Raw genomic sequence first — 21,182 nt, 5'->3', positions numbered from 1 at the left:
CAAAGAACTCTGGAGCCTGAATTGCACCCAGTAACTGAATTTGATGCAATCCTGGCAGCAAAAGATGAAGAGATAGCTATCTTGCGCCAACAGTCTAGGAATTCCACCCCTGTTGCAGTCAATACAGACCAGATCACTCATCCTGCACCAAGAGCAGCACACCATCATAAGGGGAAAGCCCCACCAGTCGATCCCTTCTCAGGAGATGACCCCTTATTACGATTTGAGGATTGGCTCCCAGGTCTACAGCGGGCAGCTGATTGGTATGTATGGACTGAGGAGGAACACCTCTTACAGCTAGCAGGGCACCTGCGTGGTCGAGCTTTACAAGAATGGAACTTGCTGGACGACAATGATAAATCTACGTACATTTGACACTGCAGTAAAAGCCTTACAGGTCCGACTTGACCCTGGTAATAAGTTAGTGGCAGCCCAAGATTTTCGCCATTTATCACAAAATGAAGGTGAACCAGTGGCAAAATTTATCTCACGACTGGAGACTATTTTTAAAGTGGCATATGGCAAAGATGCAATGGCCACAGAAACACGTGAAGTCTTACAGTATGGGCAGATGCAAGAAGGTTTACGATATGAGATAATTAAATCACCAGCAATCTCTGGAGCTCAGTCTTATAAGGAGCTATGTATCGCCGCCCAAAATGAGGAAAAGCGAATTACTGGTCTAAAAAAGCGTCAGAACTATGTAAAAGGCCACATGCAGGAGTCTAAGCGGCCAAATCCACCTCGCTACAATATTTATTCACGAACTGATAAACGCCAAACTAATTCAACCCAGATTACAGACACTACAGATAGACATTGTTATGTGTGTGGTGAAGTGGGCCACCTTGCCATGAAATGCAAACAAGCCAAAAAGGAAAGTTCACGCCCAAGCACCACACAAGCTGTGCCCAAAGCAGGAACTCAAGGTCTCAAAGCTGTCAAATCCATTAAAAAGCCACTTGACCTTTTGTACTCGGATTCAGACAGCGAACACTCTGACAGCAGTGTTAGCACTGTGCGTGTTCAAGACAAGGGCAGCAGACCTCGTAAAGTGACTGTGACTGTGCAAGGAATACCAACAAAAGGGGTTATTGACAGTGGTGCAGATATTACCATCATCAACGCAGATCTGCTCAAGAACATTGCAGCTGCTGCAAAGTTGAGAAAGAAGGCTTTTAAACAACCAGACAAGGTACCATATACTTACGACCAAAAGCCATTCCAGCTGGATGGTCGTATTGACCTAGATATTAGTTTTGATGGGCGTACTATGCGTACCCCAGTGTATGTCAAGATGGATGCAAAGGACCACTTGCTTTTGTCTGAAGGTGTTTGTAGTCAGCTCCACATTATTACTTACCATCCAGCTGTCAATGATGCTCAGCCTGACACGATAGTGCACAATGGTTCATCAGTTACTGTTCCGTGTGTAAGAGTTAAACTACTACAAACTGTTCGAGTACCCCCCCTTCAGAGCACAACCGCTTGTGTCCAACTCGAGAGTCCAACTCGAGAGTAGCTTGCCATCCAAGGAATTGTTTTTGATTGAACCTTATGACTGTGGTGCTAATGATGGGTTGTATGTTGGTAACTCTTTACTTCAAGTCACATCAAATGACAAAGCTCAAGTAGTCATTACCAACACCACACCACTAACTCAGAAGTTATTGAAGGGTTGCTGGATTGGTCGAACAAGTGAAGTAAGTGTTGTTGCACAAGATAATGATTAGGAGTCCCAAGGTGTACAGCAAGGAGTGGGAAATACATCAGCTGATGTTATGTCTGTATCAACCTTAGATTCTACCTCCAGGAAGAAGAAGTTAGCCACATTGCTAACAGCAGAGGGTCCCACCTTACAGCCACAGGACAAGGACCGATTAGTGAAGTTACTACTGGATTTTCACCATGCATTTGTGCTCGAGGATGGGGAACGAGGTGAGACTGACTTGATTAGAATGGACATTGATACAGGTGATGCTGCACCTAAACGCCAGTATGCTCGCAGGACCCCCTTTGCTGCTAGAGAGGAAATCTCAAGACAACTACTGCAGATGCAGGAGCAGGGTGTGATTCGCCCTTCATCTAGCCCTTGGGCAAGCCCAGTAGTTCTCGTAAGGAAAAAGGACGGTACCTTACGTTTTTGTGTTGACTATAGGGACATAAACTCAATCACAAAACCTGACCAATTTCCTCTTCTGCGAATTGACGACCTCCTGGATCAGCTAGAACGTTCCAAATATTTCTCTACGTTAGATCTTGCTGCTGGCTACTGGCAGGTACAATTAGCTCCACAATCACGAGAAAAGACAGCTTTCACTACCTACAAAGGACTCTATGAGTTTAATGTCATGCCATTTGGCTTGCGCAATGCGCCTGCTGTCTTTCAACAAATGATGCAGCAGATCCTAATGTCTATCCATCCACAAACTGGCCCAACTTTTGCATCAGCTTACTTAGATGATATTCTTATTTTTCAGAGAGTTTCGATGACCATCTACGTCACCTCTGCCAGGTAATTCAATGCTTTGCAGATACTGGGCTTAAATTCAAACCATCTAAATGCCACTTCATACGTCAAGACATTGAATACTTGGGCCATGTCATCACACCTGATGGAATCACACCAAATCCAGCACGTGTCTCAGCAGTTAAAGATTTTCCAGTACCAACCTCAGTTAAAGAAGTTCGCCAGTTCGTGGGTTTGACATCCTACTATCGTCGATTTATCAAAGGATTTGCACAGATTGCACAGCCACTGCATAACCTAACGCAGAAAGGAGCTAGTTTCACATGGTCACCTCAGTGCCAAACTGCTTTTCAACAATTGAAGGAATGTCTCATCAGCTCCCCAGTGTTGTGCTACCCAAGTTTTGACAAGCGTTTTGTAATAGAGACTGATGCCAGCCAGCATGGTCTAGGTGCTATTCTATTGCAAGAACAGCCTGATAACAAACTCCACTCTGTCGCATATGCCAGCAGGGCATTGTCTCCCACAGAGAAACGATATGCTATTACTGACCTGGAGACACTTGCAGTAGTCTGAGCAGTAACTCACTTCCATGCTTACCTATATGGACATGATGTGCTTGTATATACTGACCACTCGGCAGTTAGAGCTGTACTGGAAACACCCAGTGCCAGTGGTAAGCATGCTAGGTGGTGGAGTAAGCTTTTTAGTAGTGGCTTGTGAGATATCAAGATTGTGTACCACCCGGGAAAAGAAAATGCTAGTGCTAACGCCTTGTCCCGGTGCCCTGTGGCTACTGCTCCTCCAGACCATGCAGTTGATGATTCTGTACAGATTGCACAGCTAGAGTCATCATCACTAGCTATTACTGATCTTCTTGATGCTGAACCCATCACAGTAAGAATGCCACACAATATAGATCTAGCCAGAGAGCAAAGGAAAGACCCTTTTGTAAACCAGATGATATTATTTCTGACTGATGGCACTCTGCCTAGTGATGCTCAACATTCTAGAAAAGTAGCAGCGCAGTCACTTTCATTTACAATAATAGATGATATTCTTTATTTTCTGGACTCAACCAAGCAAGATCGGAAGCGATGTGTAGTTCCCTCACACTTACGTCAGCAAGTGATGGAAGAGTACCACAGTGGCCCACTGTCAGGCCATTTCTCAGGAGAAAAACTGTACAAGACATTAGTTAACCACTGGTGGTGGCAAGGTATGTACAGTGATGTCCTTAACCACTGCTCTTCCTGCCCACAGTGTGCTATAGTCAACCCTTCAGGTAGAGTCAATAAACCACCTCTCCAACCCATCCCAGTGTCACGGCCGTTCCAAATCCTTGGTGTAGACAACATGGATCTACCTCCCACTGAAGCTGGAAATCGACATGTTGTTGTATTTCAAGATTTTCTCACTAAGTTTCCACTTGTATTTCCTGTTCAAGATCAGAAGGCCATTCGACTGGCTCGATTGCTTGTTGAAGAAGTTGTTCCACTGTTTGGGGTGCCTGAAGCACTGCTTTCTGACAGGGGTACTAACCTTTTGTCACACCTTATGCAAGATTTGTGCAAAATGTTGGGCATAAAAAAATTGAACACCACTGCATACCATCCGCAATGCGACGGAATGGTTGAGAGATTCAATCGGACATTAAAAACAATTTTGCGTAAACATGCTGCCACATATGGAAATCAGTGGGACGCTACCTGTTTGGTGCATTGTATGCTTACCGTAATACGCCACACGAGTCAACTGGAGAGAAACCGTCTTATCTCTTGTTTGGGATGGATTGTCGAACACCAACAGAAGCTGCATTTCTTCCACCTTCACAGCTGCAAATATCCGATGTGACTGATTATAGAGAAGAGTTAACACTGGCATTATCATTTGCAAGACGTACTGCTACATCCTCAATACAACAGGCCCAACGGCGCTACAAGAAACAATATGATCGGAATGCTAGACCCTTGCAAGCTCGTGTTGGGGACTGGGTTTTAGTCCGCTTCCCAGCAGATGAATCTGGAAAAAATCGAAAACTTTCACGCCCTTGGCATGGGCCTTTCCGTGTAACTGAAATTAAAGGTCCAGATGTGGAAGTTTCAAATGTGTACTTCCCTCAAGATCCACGAATTATGATCCACCAGTCACGGGTAAAGGCATGCCCCTGTAATTTTCCAGGAGGATTTTATTGGTATGGGAGGCGCAGACGTGGACTAGGAAAATCACCACAGTGGGTTGAAGATATGTTAACAGATCAGTGGTCATCTGAAAAGGATCAGAGTACTACTACAGACCAGAACAGTATGTATACTTTGAATGGAGAAAGAGAAATGGTTGAAACAGGTGATCATGACTTGGAAGATGAGGACGAGAGCACAAGTGAATCGGAACAGCCAGATGTAGAAACCAGTGATGAATTGACCATCACCCACGATGATTGTCAACAAACAACACAGTCAAACGCATCTCATCCTGTGATGACCCATAGAAGGAACACTGTCTCCTATAACCTACGAAGACACCCTCAACCTTCATACAAGGTGTTAGATTCACAAGCTAGGGACTAGCTTTACTTGAGAGGGGGAGTGATGTAACACTGCTGTATATAACTCTAACAATTATAAGTAGTTATGTAATGTGTAGTGATGTAATGTGTAGTGATGTAATGTATAGAAAACGGATCTCGTTACACTTTTGTGTCATGTGTGCTGTGTAGTTTGTGAGGAGACACGTGTGATAATAACTTGAATTGTACTGTGACTCGAGGCGCTCCTGACGTATTTAAGGCTCGCGTGTGACACCCCGGGTTACAAATCTATCTTTAAAAGACTCAAGGTCGGGCGCCAGAGCGGTGTCTGTTGGTAAAGCATTCCAGAGTACAACACTTGAAGGGAAATATGATAGTTTATATTTTGTATTCTAACTGGAGGTACATAAAAGTGATGGGTATGATGGCTTCGTATCGGATATGGTGGCATGGTTTGTTATGAGTAGGAATATGAAGGATGTTGTTAACAATTTTGTACAGTGTAACTAGCTTAGTTTGAGCATGTTGTTCTAATGTGGCCCAATGAAGATTTTCAAGCATGTGAGTGACACTGGAGGTGTATGAATTATCATTATATAAAAATAAATATGGCCATACGGCGCTGAACTGATTCAAATTTCTGACTGTCTTGTAATGTGTGTGGAGTCCACACAGTGGAGCAGTATTCTAGAATGGGTCGCACATAAGATTCATAACATTTTGTCTTAACTGATGGTAGACAACGTTTTAGATTCTTTGCAAGAAAGCTCTAACATTATTTGCTGCTTGTCATAACTTCCATTGAGGCCTGATTACTGTAGCAAACGACACGAGATTCACAATAGAACGACGCATGGTTCAGACTTACTGGCCAGGCGCTACTACAAGTAGGTATATGCGAAACCGTGCCATGCACCTGGTGTGTGTTAAAAAGAGATGAGGTCAAACTCAGGGATGTGCCCACAATGGTCGGCAGTGGTCGGGACCAACCACCACTCAGATAAAATAGCCACCACTCAACCAAAAATAACCACCACTATTACTCACCATTCAGTACAAATGCACCACTAACTTTTGTAATTATAGCCATCCTAAACCTCAAGTCTGTTTTATAGCCACCACTATTCTAAACCTGGGCACATCCCTGCAAACTAGAGGATCAATGCCGAGATCAATGCTTGAAGCTCGGACACTGAGACCCCGTTTGCTATGAGGCCCTAGGCAGATTGTACTCGGTATTTAGACTTTGACAAATATAGCTATAGTAATTAGACTATGGTACGCATATATAGTATGCTTTGAAGTTTGGTCGCTAATGAGGTATTTAAAATCCAATAGATACCCGCGGATAGGTATCTAAACTGGTTAGATAGCCGTGACAAAAATTTTTGTCACATGCGTCACGTGTTTAGCTGGATTCCAGTCACAACAGCCATCAGAAATCATGTGAAGAAAACATCGCTGGATAATAGAGATGATTGTACTCATCTAGGAAACCTACCAGTTATTTTAACACTAATTCGATCAGGAAGCCACAGTGACCAGAGCCGTACGAATCTAAATTGGTTATCGCCCAAATCCACGGTATCTTCGCTATTTTAGAGACCTGAGGAATGGCACAATAATCACCGAGGGCGAAATAGCGAAGATACCTCGATTTGTGCGATAACCTACACATATCAGTACGCTCAAACACCTACAGATGTACGTCACTATACTCCACAAAACTCATACATACCGTATCTCAGTATACCGCCAGTTCAGGTTGAATAACGGGTATAAATAATTCCTTAGATAAGGGCATCTACTGTCTGGAACCCGGGATGGAACCAATTGTGGTATCAATGGTGATACGCGCAGGGGGCGCCCGCGGGCACTTGTAAGAAAGTGAGACGGTTTCCGTATATATACGCATCCACGCGTACATCATAGATATACTAACTCCGGGGTTAGTATATCTATGCGACATGTAAGCATGCAGGTTATTTGGGCCGGCATAGATAAACTTAAAAAAATAATTGAAAAAAATAAACACAGCTGGGGTTAGTATCAGGGGCGGAGAAAAAGTGGGGTGGGGGCAAGTCATGTGGGTTGGCTGTAAGTTACAAAGTGTTTTAAAATCATTAACTGTACCTTTAATAGTGTGCTTTGCACTCTAGCATGCAAAGCATGGCAATGCCAAGGGGATCTGGAGGCATGCCCCCACAGGAAAATTTTGAGATTTGGATGCTTTGAGATTGAATCTGAGAGCATTTTCAGTGGAACATGTGTACTTGAATAGGATACTCCTATGTAATGACCATCATTGAGACACTGTACAATTAGATACATTATTACTATTATATTGTGTTAAGTACTGAACTCAGATTAAGTATTATATGTACAAATTTACAATGTTGTTCTTAAATTGATTAAAAGATTCTGCTTTAACCACCGATGATGGTAAACTGTTCCACATAGTAATAGTTGATGGAAATAATACATCAGTAAATGAAGGTATTTCAGATAGACTCATGCTGTTGATTATATACATATAGATATAATTAAGTGTTAGTGAAGACATTGGATTAATTGTATATAGCATAATAGCAGGGAAAACTTATAATGATTCCACTGAATGTTCTATTAGAGTAGTTAGGTGACTGCTCTATTAGAGTATATCGATCTCGTGCACTCCCAGCACAGTGTTTCATGCTTGCATAATCTTTAGCACAAATCCCAGTAAATAAACTGAAGGCAAAGTAAGTTGGCTAATGACTAAAATAGTTGCTTTACTTTGGCAACTGGGCATTGGAAAAAGTGAGGGGGCACTGCCCCTCCACTTGTAAAAGTGGGGGGTGGTTGCCCCCTCTGATCCCCTATTTCTCCGCCCCTGGTTAATATATCTATGATTTGGGGGTAATGTACAGACCTCAATTACTGATTATAATACATATAGATTGTTCTTAAAGTCAGTTAAAGATTGTGAGTGTATAACACCAGGAGGAAGTAAATTCCATAACTGGATGGTTGAGGGTAAGTAGGAGTGAAAGTATGTGTAAATTCGGGTAGGGACTTGCCTGTATCTTGAGTTGTGACCACGTGCACTAGATGTATTAGGTTGTAAATAGTTTTGGAAAGTCGAGACTAACATGGCCAGTTAGCATCTTGTAAAACAAAATCAACTTATCAATATCTCTTCGACATTGAAGTGTTGCCCACTTTAGCTTGTTTATCATATTAGTTACACTAGCATATCTTGAGAATTCATTAAAAACAAAATGAGCAGCTCTATGCTGTATCATTTTAATTATCTCGTACACTCATAAAGTGAAGTTAATCCCTGCAGTTATTTAGTTTATAGGATGTACATGCTTCAGAAGTATGTTGTGAAGTATATAAGTGTACATCATGGTAGCTATAAGTGACCGCAGGAGCATACCATTGACAGTGTATAATCTAGCTATATGATGGTTTCAGAGGAGCTCTCATAGAGTTATGTATACGTGTGATGTTATCGAATGCTCTACAGAACAGATTGTAAACACAAGATACAGTATACGTAATTCTCTCAAACAAAGATCCAGTTTGTCTATGTCATTGCAGCAAACAGTTTTAGACCTTCTAATTTAGCTTATCATGCAGTCTTGAAAATGTGACTAAACACTTAGGAAAATCTACCAATTTGGATAGCAGCAGGTGACTTTAACCCTCCTGATTTGGAATGGTAATTATTATGGTACAACTCCACCTTCACACCTTTGCAGAACTTCTGCTAGACTTTATTGGGGCAAACCCCCACCATATGAGAATAGCTGTGATGGATTCATGTAGCTTGTTTGGTTGATTGGATTATACATTCATCTCCCATTTAGCTAAGGATGAACTAGCCAAGGAATGTCTTGCAAGACTAGCATTGAAAGGTCCTTGCACAATTCTTGGAAAACATTGTTTCCTGGGAAAGCAATTAAAATATAGACCCAAACACACAACTACCAAACCACTTGACTAACCAAGCAGTGTTATATGCTTTCTAATAGTTATTATGGCTTCACTATAATTTAAATACTCCGGTCTTACTATATATTTCACTATTTCTTCATGTTCCATGAGCTGACTTGTCAACTGTGAGTCCATGCATACTGGTATGTGTGATGTGTTTCATGGTTTGTACAATTATAACTATATAGTGTACAATTATACATGGAATGCATGATGGTAGGGCATACTTATCATGCATGTTAGCTATTATGCTTAAGTTGCCACGTTTGTCACTGTATATTATCATATTTTCAATGTCGTAATGTTCTTTGTGGCATAATTAATGACTTTTATTGACCAAATTGCAATAGCTATCTAAACAAGGCTTGCCCCATACAGTGCTATGCATTCTGGTTAGCTAATATTTATGGTATTAAATGAATGTTTGACTTTCCCAAGAAATGTCATATTAAGCAATTGATTGATGTTAATGAAACATTATATTGCAGCCATTTCTTGGCAACCAAGTAACCTACCCTTTGTTTTGCAGCTTTTTTGGCATGGCGGCTCCAGGAATTTTGGTGACGAGTTTCCAAGTTTTCTGTTGCATGCACACTTAAATTTAGAGGGGTCTGGGGTGTGCTTTGCATGCTGTTCTCCATAGTGTGAAGTTTAACAGGTAGAACACAGCATAAATAGAATCAAAATGGCCAGTTCAGTCACTTGTCCATGATTAATATTTCTGGAATGTAGTACAATTAGTCACTTAGTAGTATGCCTAATACCATTTTTCTTTGATATGGCCTATAAGGAAAATCAGAAATTTTGCATTTCAGTATGAAAAGCGAATTCCTCAGATAAAAGTGAATAAGTGGGATGTAGCTATGCCTCAATGGTATACATTAACATAAGTGTTATAGACAAAATATCATCTCATGTTTCATTTCATATATCTATACCTCGTATACATAATTTTGCCAATCATTACTGGTTTGGCAAATGAAATAATTATGATGTAGTCATGGACATTCCTACAGTATTTCTCTTACTGCATGTATATGTCCAAAATATTTTCCAAAAAGACAACATTTATATTTTTGTGAGCATGCAGGCTCAGTGAGTGCAAACAAAATTTCATCTGATGAACAATAGTTTTTTTTTGAAACTTTAACAGTCTTTCAAATCACACAGCTCACAAAAGTTTGTACACTCAAACAATTTTCAGATTAATGTCAATACAAGTAGACACCACTCAGTTATATTTAAGTTAATACTTATCCCCCAAACCATTTCACATTATTATGGTATACGTAATGTCCAATCTTTACTGAGCCCCTAGTGAACCCCATTGCTTGCTAGTTCTGTATTCCTACTATTGAAACAGAACATAAAATACCAAATAGCAATGTGTTACTGAAACAAGCAGCATGTAGAACATGTCCTACCTCTTCACTTACTTTTTTTACAAGGGACTGTCAAGGTGTCTCACTGATCGCCCAGTCATTAATCGCCCTCAGTATCGACTAAAATTTAAGGCGAGAAATATCCATCAGTGTGGTTTAGGAACTTGCAAAATGGCTGAAACCTGTGAGTCAGAGTATTGGCTGCTGAATACAGGCCTGTAGCAACATGCAGTCATGCCTACCAAGAGCTATGCAGTTGTGATCTGGAACTTCCTCCACTTAAATTTGTACATGGTATACATAGTGGAGAAAGAAATGGACATAAAAGAGGACAAATCATGGTGCACGCACTGCAGCTCAATGGTAGGCAAAAAAGAATGTCTCAGATGTCAAAAACAGTCAAGCCCCACAACATTTACCATACTCGTTGCTGGAATCAATCAGCAATTAGAAAATGTTAAAAGTTTTAACATTTTCTGTAGTAACTTATTTTGAGTAACCCTGAAGGTGATTCCAGGCCTAATTATGTACCTAACCAATACTGCCAAGTCATCATGAAGGAAAGGTGAGGCTGAATTTTGAGGGATATTTTATGGCAACTAGGAAAGCATAAATTTTTGTGACCCCTACTATACATTACTTCTCTACTGTATGACAAAGAGAGTTTAATTAATGTGTGCAAAATATTATTGTTAATTAAACTATGCATGACAATAGTGACATCTACCATGTTCATAACTAATAGTTCTAGAAAGTGGTATTCCACAAAAAGCAAATGCTACTTCTGGAAAGGAAGAATGACCATGTACTACAAGAGAAGCTTCTGCCATTATAAGAACATCTTGCCAGGTATCAAGCATGCTGCTGTTAGTTAGATGAGCTGTCTTATCTACATGTACTATCTGATTATCTAGTACCTTCACTTGGTGGTACTCATTTGATAACATTTTCTTTGCTTCTTTACTGTCTGATAATAGAACCACTACACCATCTGGTCCAATAAGATTGTTAGCTTGTTGTATGGCACATTTTGTTGCATGTTTCCATTTATCCAAAGAGTTTGAAAATCGACCTTTAGTTTCAATAACATTACCATCAAATTCTCCCGTTCTTAAATGTAAAGCAACATATGGTTTTTCTTGTAAATCGAGTCTGTTCAAAACATCACTTGCAAGCTGTTGTATTTGTGCACCGACTGTAAACAAAAATTTAAAAGATGCAAGTTGAGCTAAATCCAATTGGATTCTGTGGGCTAAAAACTTTTGCTTTAATCTTCCATTAGTGTTATTCTTAATCGCAAAAATCCTTGACAGAATCTCATGTAAATGTCCATCTCTGTTGTACAACATTTGAAGATGCTTTGCATGTCCAGCAATGGCATTACTCCACATTTTCTCATAGTCATATTTTGCATCTGTATGCTTAATTATAAAAGTTCCAAGGTCAACAGAAGACCCAGTCAATGAATAATCATGATACTGCCAGTCTATCATGTTAGGTGATAGGTACGTATTTTCCAGTGAAACTTTGTCCCATTTCAATAACAATACCCTATCACTGAAGATTGCTAACAAGAGATTTACTATAATTCCTTTGAAACGATATCCCAAACCAGCACATTCATCACCACAGAGCCATGTGAGTGTTCGAACGTTTTCACTATTTCCATTACGCAAATGCTCGACACCTTCTCTATGAAAATCTTTATAAATATCAAACAACTTCCCTAGTATTTGCAACTGCTGTAGTTCCACTTTGGTGTACTTTGTTGACTCATCTGATGACCACTGACAGTATATGCCATTTGGACTAGTCAGCCAGTCAAGTTTTTCTGGAGACCATTGTTCTCTAATACTATATCTTTCACCTAATATTGAAGGATCATTCCCAACATAACTATAGCAGAACACTAATATTATCAGTGAAACAAGAGACAGAAAGAAAATTCCTTCTCTACTGTAACTGATGAGTGACATTTCTCTATGAAAGAAAGTAACATTAATTTAAAAAATGGTTTAAGAATGTGTAAATATTTAACATGAACTCTTACACTCATACCTTTCTCCTTCTTAGATTAAATGGGAGCTTACGTACATTACCTTTACAATATTATACTGGCATTTACCATACATGGCACTGTATTAAATACTAGATGATTTTGATATACTGTGCTACTGTTTAAAATTAAACTGACACTTAAACATCAGCCACACCTTTGATAATGTATAGTCAGATTAGAAAGAGTCAATAGTTACACTTGTATACTTATAGTGAATAACACTTAAAATATGTAGACATAACCATAAAGCATTTTTAATGGTTGTGGGGAAAACAGGATTGGCCTTAAAGGCTGTAGTCAATAATATCCACACAAAAACAGCCAAGCTGTGAAAAAATGGTGCGGCCTTAAAAAGCCTGGGTGAAAAAGTTGTTAAATCAAAGGTGGTGGCCAAGAAATGGCTGCAATGATGTTAATGCTAATAAATTTTAACAATGCACACAGCCATTATTAAAATTTTTTAGCATTAACATCATTGCAGCCATTTCTTGGCTGCCACCTTTGATTTAACAACTTTTTCACCCAGGCTTTTTAAGGCCGCACTATTTTTTCACAGCTTGGCTGTTTTTGTGTGGATTTCACTCCTTTTTGTACTTTATAAGGCCCCAAAACCAGCCTATGGCTGACTTTGAGGTTTGTTTTTACTCACATTTCTTCTTTTCTATGTAGATACAATGATGATTATTGAAGACAGACTTATAAATGTATTTCATTGCATGATTTAATTCAATATCTGATAATATTATTGTAATACTCTAATAGAGTGCACATTTTTTTGAGGACTTCTAATAAAACATACATAGAATGTTCTAGAACAATCTAGTACTTCTATTGGTAGATCTATGAAATTACATATGTTTGATTGTAAGCAGATTTCAACTAGAAATTTCATTTATAAAACAGAAATTAAGTGAGGTGATCAGCCAAGGTAGCAGTGGTTCAGTGGTTAAGGATGCAGGTGTTAGGTATGGAGGTCCCTGGTTCGAACTCTGTAAGTTTTTTTTTCGACATTTTTGCACACCTTTTTTACCCCGTGGTGACTGCTCTATTAGAGTATCTCGATCCCGCGATTTTACACTTGCTTAGTTTTTGCTTTATAACTTTGTCGCTGTAACTCTATTGCTATTCAAACTATCAAAAAGCACTGCTACGATGATCAGCCTATCTACACACCAATTTTCAAGTCATTTCTATACTTGGTTTACTCTGTAGCCGTGACAGAACTTTGATCTTTTTTACGTGAATAAACGCTCATAACTCCCTGAATATTACTCAGATTCACAACAAACTTGGTACGTGAATCCACCGTTACACACTCTTCATTTGTGCTACAGATCGAGGCAATCGAGTTACACGTTTGCATTTTATAGCAATTTTTGCAAAGTGTGCGAAAAGAAATCGAAGCCCCCATTGCCCCCGTACTGCATAAGAAAAAAACGAAAAAAATTAAAACGAAATTTTGAACGTCCATATCTGGCAAATGGTTGTTGCGAATTTAATCAAACTTGCTGTGTGGCGTACCCTACTTTGGGGACAGCTATAATGCAAAAATGGTGTGCTTTGGAGAAGGGACCATGGAGATATGCACGCATGGAAAAGCTGTTTTCTTTCTCCCTGTAAATATACTCACGGTGTGGTCGCCAGCTTTCTTGGCCGCACGACACTATGCATCCTTCCTTGTGTCCCTTTTTGAGGTAGTAAGGTGAATTTTTGCTACCGTCCATCGTGATTCAAACAGTATCTTATAAAATCTATTGCTATTGTACCTGTGGTGTGATGTTATGAAGTCATCTTTTTTGGCACAATGTGTAGTCATAGTGAATCTAACATCAAATCCATGGCTAAAAAAAATAAGAAAACCTTTACATATGGTTGGATATTGTTAGAAAATCCAAATCGCCAAACCAGAATTTTGGTCTGCCTGCCAGCCTGCTTGCCAGACAAGGCTAGGGGCCAAACAAAGCAGTGAATAGCCACAATAACACACTCACAGGTGGCATGTGCCTTTTCTGGTTCCAACAAGCACCTGCTTTCTGCTTTCCTTTTATCTTTAATTACATGGTCGTCTTCTTCATGCCAAGACATTAATTTTCCATATCAACACTTTCCTTAGAGGAGAGTATTTAGAGTAATTAAAACATGGAAAAAGAGATTGCTAAAGAAACAAGGGTCAAACAAGCCAGCAAAGCCAGCATGTTAAACACACAGAGATCTTTATTTGCATGGACTAAATGAATACGGAAGGAAAAAAACCAGTAGTTTCCATAGGGCAGATAAGTACTGAGAATGCTTCTGTATAAATTTTTATTTTAGAGATTTCTGTGTGTTTAACATGCCGGCTTGTTTGACTCTTGTTTCTTTACTTTTTTCGGCAATCTCTATTTCCATGTTTTAATTTTTAAAATTATTTTTGCATTAGTTTGTTTATTTTTTATAAATCCATTAATGGATGATAATAAGATGTGCTGGTGGTGCTTGATATTAGTGCTAGACATGTATATCAAGTCAATCAACAATCTCAACATGTACAATAGTTTTTTTGACTTTGTACTATACAGCTTTGATATATCCAGTTATCATGAAGGTAATGTTTCGAAAATCCTAATAGAACACTCACCTAAAAATTACTTTATAAACTTCTTTAAACCTTAAAAAGTCTTATAAGTTAATTTGAAAAGTTTAGGTCCACTAATAAATATGAGGTCAAAAGGACTTGACAAAAGCACTATTTTAAAGAATTGAAATCTGCCATATTTTTCACTGATCTACACAGGGGCGGTGGAGCAGGCCAAAGAGTGAGGGGGCCTACTCAGTGGTGTAGCAAGACTTTTTGGTGACCAAAAAGGTAATTACCTGCTGTCAATAGCTGCCCTCTACCAGCTAACTATATATCTCCTTATTTATAACTACAGATATGTAGCTTGCTACACTGCTTATCTGAACACTGTGACTGCTTTTTTAGAGTATCTCGATCTTTTTGGTCTTTTCTAAATATTGTGTTATTGTCCCATAAAAGTGAGGGGCTGGGCCAAGATCCCCTACCCCCCCAATCTCCAGTACCTATGGATCTACAGGAAAAGCTGTTCACTTTTGGGGATGGTGTATTTTTGCCCATGCATATTTTTAAGATTATCCTACAGTTCATTATCAGCATCAAGGTTTGCTGGCAAACTACTGTAAACCAGCCTTGTTAGTTAAAGGTATTTGTATCACGGGTCACGTGTTTGATCATACTTCTGCTCTAGGCACGTGGTTTCTATAAACCATGTTTGTGGTTTACAAATTAGTTACAGTAGATTGCAAAACAATTGTCAGTTACAATATCTATTGTTGGTGATATCACATGTAAAACAGCCAATCAGATCCTTCAACCACCTATCTATCATTGGTTGGTTTTGATGTGTGTGATTCCCATTCAGAATTTTTGTACGACTGACAACTGACATACAAAACACTGTGATGTCATGACTTTAAGCCATGATTTATGGGTCACTTTCTTTTGTAGCTAGTAAATAACATGATTAAGGATAGTGATGAAAAACAGACTGATGTAGTGATAGTCTATCACCTTTCTGCCCTATTCACAGTAGATTAATGTTTAATGATATAGTGCATGGGTAGCTAACTGCATCAGTTCTATGAACTGTTTTTCAGCAGTGCCCTATAATAATTCAATACATACAATAGCTATAGCTAGCTACTGTATACACAACAACCAGGCAACACAAGTATCAGCGAAACGCAAAACAGCTGCCTACCAACAGAGTTTCTTTCCTCATTTCATCAAACAGTGGAACTGATAGCCTCCCAAGTTACATTATTGAAGCAGAAACTTTAGTAATTACATTCTTAGCTTAGATTTGTTGTAATTAACCCCCTTTTTTACTTTTGGAGGGTTTATCCATCAGCTGTATCACTGTCTTTCCAGTATATAATTATAATCATAAAGAGAATACAACTGCTTAAAAGCATATTTAAAAAGTGAAAAACGATCAAGATCAACTAATTAATGTAGGGGGTAACCAATGGCGGATCCAGGATGGGGCATTTGGGGTAAATTTCCCCCCGCTTCAAGAAATTGCATACAAGATCAAGATACCCTAATAGACTGAGTAGTCAATTACTCTAATAAAGCAGTCACAATGTTCATGAGGCAGTGCAGCTTACTTATGAAGCTATAAATAGGATTTTATTTTACATGACATACGTGATATAATATATTTGGTAAAGGATAACTAGCTATTATTGTTGTGACCTTTTTTTTTTTTTTTTGCTCTTCAACTTTTTTCAGCAAGGTGCCCCCCCTCTTTCCAAACTCTGTATCCGCCCCTGATAACTTGGGCCAGATTGTAGCCACTGCTCCAGCACCCTGTTGGTTTGTGGGATAAACAAACGATGCTTGTTTCGCCCATTGCGGCCTGATTACTGTTGTAGCAAACAACGCGACTGAGATACACAATAGAACAATGCATGGTTGAGACTCACTGGCTAGCCACTACTACAAGTAACTAGCTATATGCAAAGCCGTGCCATGCACCTGGTGTGTATTAAAACTGAGGAGACAAGGTAAAAAATTAAATCAAATGAAGATCAATGCTTGAAACTCAGACACCCCTTTTGCTATGAGGCCCTAGGCAGATTGAAACAGATAATACTTGGTATTTAGCTCAGCATATCCCAGGGAGAAATGAAAAGCAAGATTCTTGCAAGACTGCAAGTGACCTGCAAGTAACTTGCAAGAAAAGGAACATTTTCTGTGCAAGAATCTTGCCTTGCAGCCGTTGCAGGAGCATAGCTAGAAGTATTAAATAGGTGAGGCAGACCTTACAATGTATGCATGCACTCTGGTGTGTAGGTCTAAGTATACCCAGTATGAGTAACGTGCTCCAGCTAAGGAGGTCTGGTGGCATGCCCCATCTGGCCCCACCTTAGGAAATCTTGGAAAATTATCTGGAGGTAATTTTAGTCGTACTATTATAGTAATTGCAAAGAATGCACATATGGCTATGCATGTATAGCTCAGACCTTGACTCAGAAGCTAGCATAAGCACTGGTAAATATGATATGCAAACATGTCAATCCATTGGGTCTGGGGTATATACTCCCATGGGAAAGTTAGATCATCTAAGATTGATTGTGAGCAATTTAAGTAGTTTATCAACACTATTATATTAAAATAATTTTTGCTTGACTGTTGTATTAGGGTGACTGCTCTATTAGAGTATATCGATCTTGCTTGACCAGTTCCTGAAAATCTTAGTAACGCCCCTGGAGCTGCCCCTGGATGGACCACTAAAGTATACAGTAAGATGAACTAAACAGCATTTAAATTTTTTAAATGCAAGCTTTCGATGCATCCGCTAAAAGGTGCAATGGAGCTCTTAATTCAGTCACCAATATTTGGTGAGGCCCCACTTGCCTACATTGTAGCTACGTCTATGCCTTGCCTTGCAAGAATCTTGTAAGTTACGTATTGCAAGCTGCACTTGATAGAATCTTGCAAGAAAAGGGACATTCTCTTATTATTAACTATTGCTAGCTAACTATGATTAGCTACGCTCAAACACCACAGAACTCATACCGTACCTTGCAGTACCTCAAGTAGACACAGTACCTTAAGTAGACACGATATACCGCCGGTTGAGGTTGGGTAGAAATGATTCCTTAGATACCAATATACTGTAGGGCGCACTGCAATATATACGCACAGGGGCGCCCGCAGGCACATGCAACATTGGGAAATTAGTGCATTTAGTACCGGGCTATTAATTAGCGCAATACAATTAGCTCATTTAGTATGATGAACTTACTTCAGAAGTATGTACATCACGATGATTACAGTGTGTGTGTGTGTGTGTGTGTGTGTGTGTGTGTGTGTGTGTGTGTGTGTGTGTGTGTGTGTGTGTGTGTGTGTGTGTGTGTGTGTGTGTGTGTGTGTGTGTAGTATAGCTACAGAGGGGCCCTCATAGAGGTATGTACATGTGTGATGCTCCACAGAAACAGATTGTAAGCACAAGATACAGTAACTATACATAATCCTTTCAAACAAAGATCCAGTTTGTCTATGTCATTTCAGCAAACAGTTTTAGACCTTCTAGATTAGTTTATCACGCAGTCTTGAAAATATCACTACACTAGTAGAATCAATATTGTATATATACACTTCTCCAATATGGACAACAGTGACCTCCTATTAACATTTGGAATGGTAATTATTTTGGCACAACTCCATCCTCAGTTCCTCACACTTTTGCAGAACTTCATGGGGCAAATAAGAATAGCTGTGATGTAGCTTGTTTGGTCGCTTGATCATACATTCATCTCCCATTTAGTTAAGGATGAACTGTTCAAGGAATGATTGCATTGAAAGGTCTCTCAGTGGTATACTACTGTCAAGTGGTTTATAGTGGTTGTGATGTTTGAATGTGTTTGGTCTACTTGCTTTTCCAAACACATTCAAACATCACAACCACTATAAACCACTTGACAGTAGTATACCACTGAGAGTGGTATACTAAACTGCATGCTTGGTTTGTCAAGTGGTTTATAGTGGTTGTGATGTTTGAATGTGTTTGGTCTACATTTAATTTGCTTTTCCAGGAAACAATGCTTTCCCTGGAAACTGTCCAGTATATATACATATATGCTTGCTAATAATTACTATGACTTCACTATGAAATTTGAATATACTCTGCAGGCACTATTTCACTGATTCTTCATGCTGCATGAGCTGGCTTGTTAACCATGGGTCCATGATAAATGTAATGTGTTTCATGGTTTGTACAGTTATATATGGAATGATGGTAGGGTGTACTTACCATGTTTGCTATTATACTTGAGTTTCCAAGTCTGTCACTCACATAATGGTCTTTGTGGCATAATTAAGAACTGTTATCTGTGCAAGCGAACAAATTGCAATAGCTATCTAAACAAGGCTTGCCCCATACAATGCTATGCATTCAAATTCACCTGGTTAGCTAATACTTATGGCATTGAACAAATGTTTGACTTTCTCACCAGAGATAGCTGGATCATTTTATTTGGACATGTACAGTTTTTAGACCCCTTACGATTTTAATATTCATCAGGGAATTATTTTCCACACTACATGTAGATACTGTTAATCTAAAATCATTTCTTAGACCCATAGCACCTCTCCCATATCTGTAAAAAAGGTGTACATAGGTTTTCCAATTGGACACTGATACCTGACAACCCACAACTTGACTTGCGAATAAGGTACCATTATGAAATTTGGTCATGTTATACCACTAACATACTGATATTGTTTGGTATAATTATTAGGTGATTGGTTTAAAACTTGCACGAGGAGTCATGATTAGTCAAAAATGGAAATTTGGAAAGGCGGCTATACTGAAGACCCCTTTTTGTGATATGGTTTATCTACAATTTATGCAATAGAAAAGTTCCATACGTACTGCAAGATTTCCAATAAATGATTACTCATGCATGGAGAAGTATAGTATTAACTCAAGTTTACTTGTACTCTCTACAATGCACTTTCTGTAAACATAATAGTCATGTTTATGCTATTATCAACAGTCACATTGAAGTGCAATCATACAGTACTGTATACTATTTAAAATGTCATCAGTCACTAGAGGATCAGTCAGCTACTTAATCTTATTCTTACCATTCAATAATTATGGAACAAGTTAGAAGATATAGCCAATCAGCTGAAGCACTTATTAATGAATTATTTAATCTTTGATTAGATGAATTTTTCTTTTCTCAAATGTATCTGTGTACTATACTCTTTGATTGAGTCCTACACAATAATAAACAATGATTCCACAACTGTACATGTGGGGGATGTCTCTCATATAAGGATGTAACTATGTAGTTTCATGCAAGAAAGCAACTGTTGCAGTGTAGTGAACTGTGAATATTCATAATGTGTAACTTAATGTAGAGAGGAAGTTGTGACTTACAAAATTGAATGTCTGTGGTAGCTGGTTAAAGCCACAAGTTTTGTTTATTATCGCAGTTGAGTGTAATTGTTAAGTGACAGGGGTAATCACACTGTGTGAGAAAGTTACTGCAGTTGGCAATGTAACTCTATCACAATCTTGCATTTGGTATTTCAAATAAATATTTTAAACACACACCTGTGTCCCACTGTATAGTACAATAGTAGCTTGAATCATCATGCAAAAGTTAAATCCAAAACAATATATTAATCCGCTCTCTGCCCTCAATTCCTAGCCAGTTTTAACAAAGATAATATGCTTTTAATTTTCACTGTACATGCACAAACAGGACTTTTCTTTCACCTTTTACTCTATAAGTATTATAATTTAATAAGCCAGCTACGTATTGGTATAGTCCTTGTCCTTATCTGTCAGCCAACTCAATTACATATATATATAATACAATTACTGACTATCTTTGTTGCTTTTGTTATCTAAACATTCATGGCAAAACCATAATACACAAATAAAACTGCATGGGCTCTTTGCATGAGAAAACTAGTCAATAATGGAATTCAACATGATGAGAATCATACTTTTTAACTACCCGAACTCTTATGGACCCCCATACACAGTATGGTGCTTGAATGCACATTATAGCTAGCGTCATTGTAGGAAGAGTGAATGATTTGTTGGACATTTTCTTAGCTAGCTATGTATACTGAATGGACTTGAGCCTTTGTGCTTGCATTTTATTCCACTTTCAACAAGTGATTTTGCAATATATTCATAAGAAGCTACAGCGCAATGGCTATGCTGTTTTTGAAAA

General features: G+C 38.8%; 2 protein-coding genes across 2 annotated transcripts in view; both read right to left on the bottom strand.

The window, feature by feature from the left end:
• Window positions 1–6,864, bottom strand: part of LOC136259033 (uncharacterized) — a 31,059-nt gene extending 24,195 nt beyond the window's left edge. The window contains exon 1 of the mRNA XM_066052441.1: window positions 6,739–6,864. The gene's annotated coding sequence lies outside the window, so the exon portion shown is untranslated. The remainder of the gene's footprint in view (window positions 1–6,738) is intronic.
• Window positions 6,865–10,960: 4,096 nt separating this feature from the next.
• Window positions 10,961–18,049, bottom strand: LOC136259041 (uncharacterized). Its single transcript, XM_066052453.1, has 2 exons — window positions 18,009–18,049; window positions 10,961–12,343 (listed from the first exon to the last, which is right to left on the bottom strand). Exon 2 carries the CDS (start codon window positions 12,337–12,339, stop codon window positions 11,065–11,067), a length of 1,275 nt encoding a protein of 424 aa, XP_065908525.1. The 5' UTR covers window positions 12,340–12,343; window positions 18,009–18,049; the 3' UTR covers window positions 10,961–11,064.
• Between the last annotated feature and the right edge of the window lie 3,133 nt (window positions 18,050–21,182).

The sequence above is a fragment of the Dysidea avara genome, chromosome 1, assembly GCF_963678975.1.
Source record: "Dysidea avara chromosome 1, odDysAvar1.4, whole genome shotgun sequence".
In the NCBI taxonomy this organism is placed as follows: domain Eukaryota; kingdom Metazoa; phylum Porifera; class Demospongiae; order Dictyoceratida; family Dysideidae; genus Dysidea; species Dysidea avara.
The sequence above is the reverse complement of the archived record's forward strand: the minus strand, read 5'-3'. Positions and strand labels throughout refer to the sequence as shown.

What these genes read in the sequence shown, in the direction of transcription:
- LOC136259041 (XM_066052453.1), bottom strand. Translation starts at nt 12,339, where the DNA reads ATGTCACTCATCAGTTACAGTAGAGAAGGAATTTTCTTTCTGTCTCTT.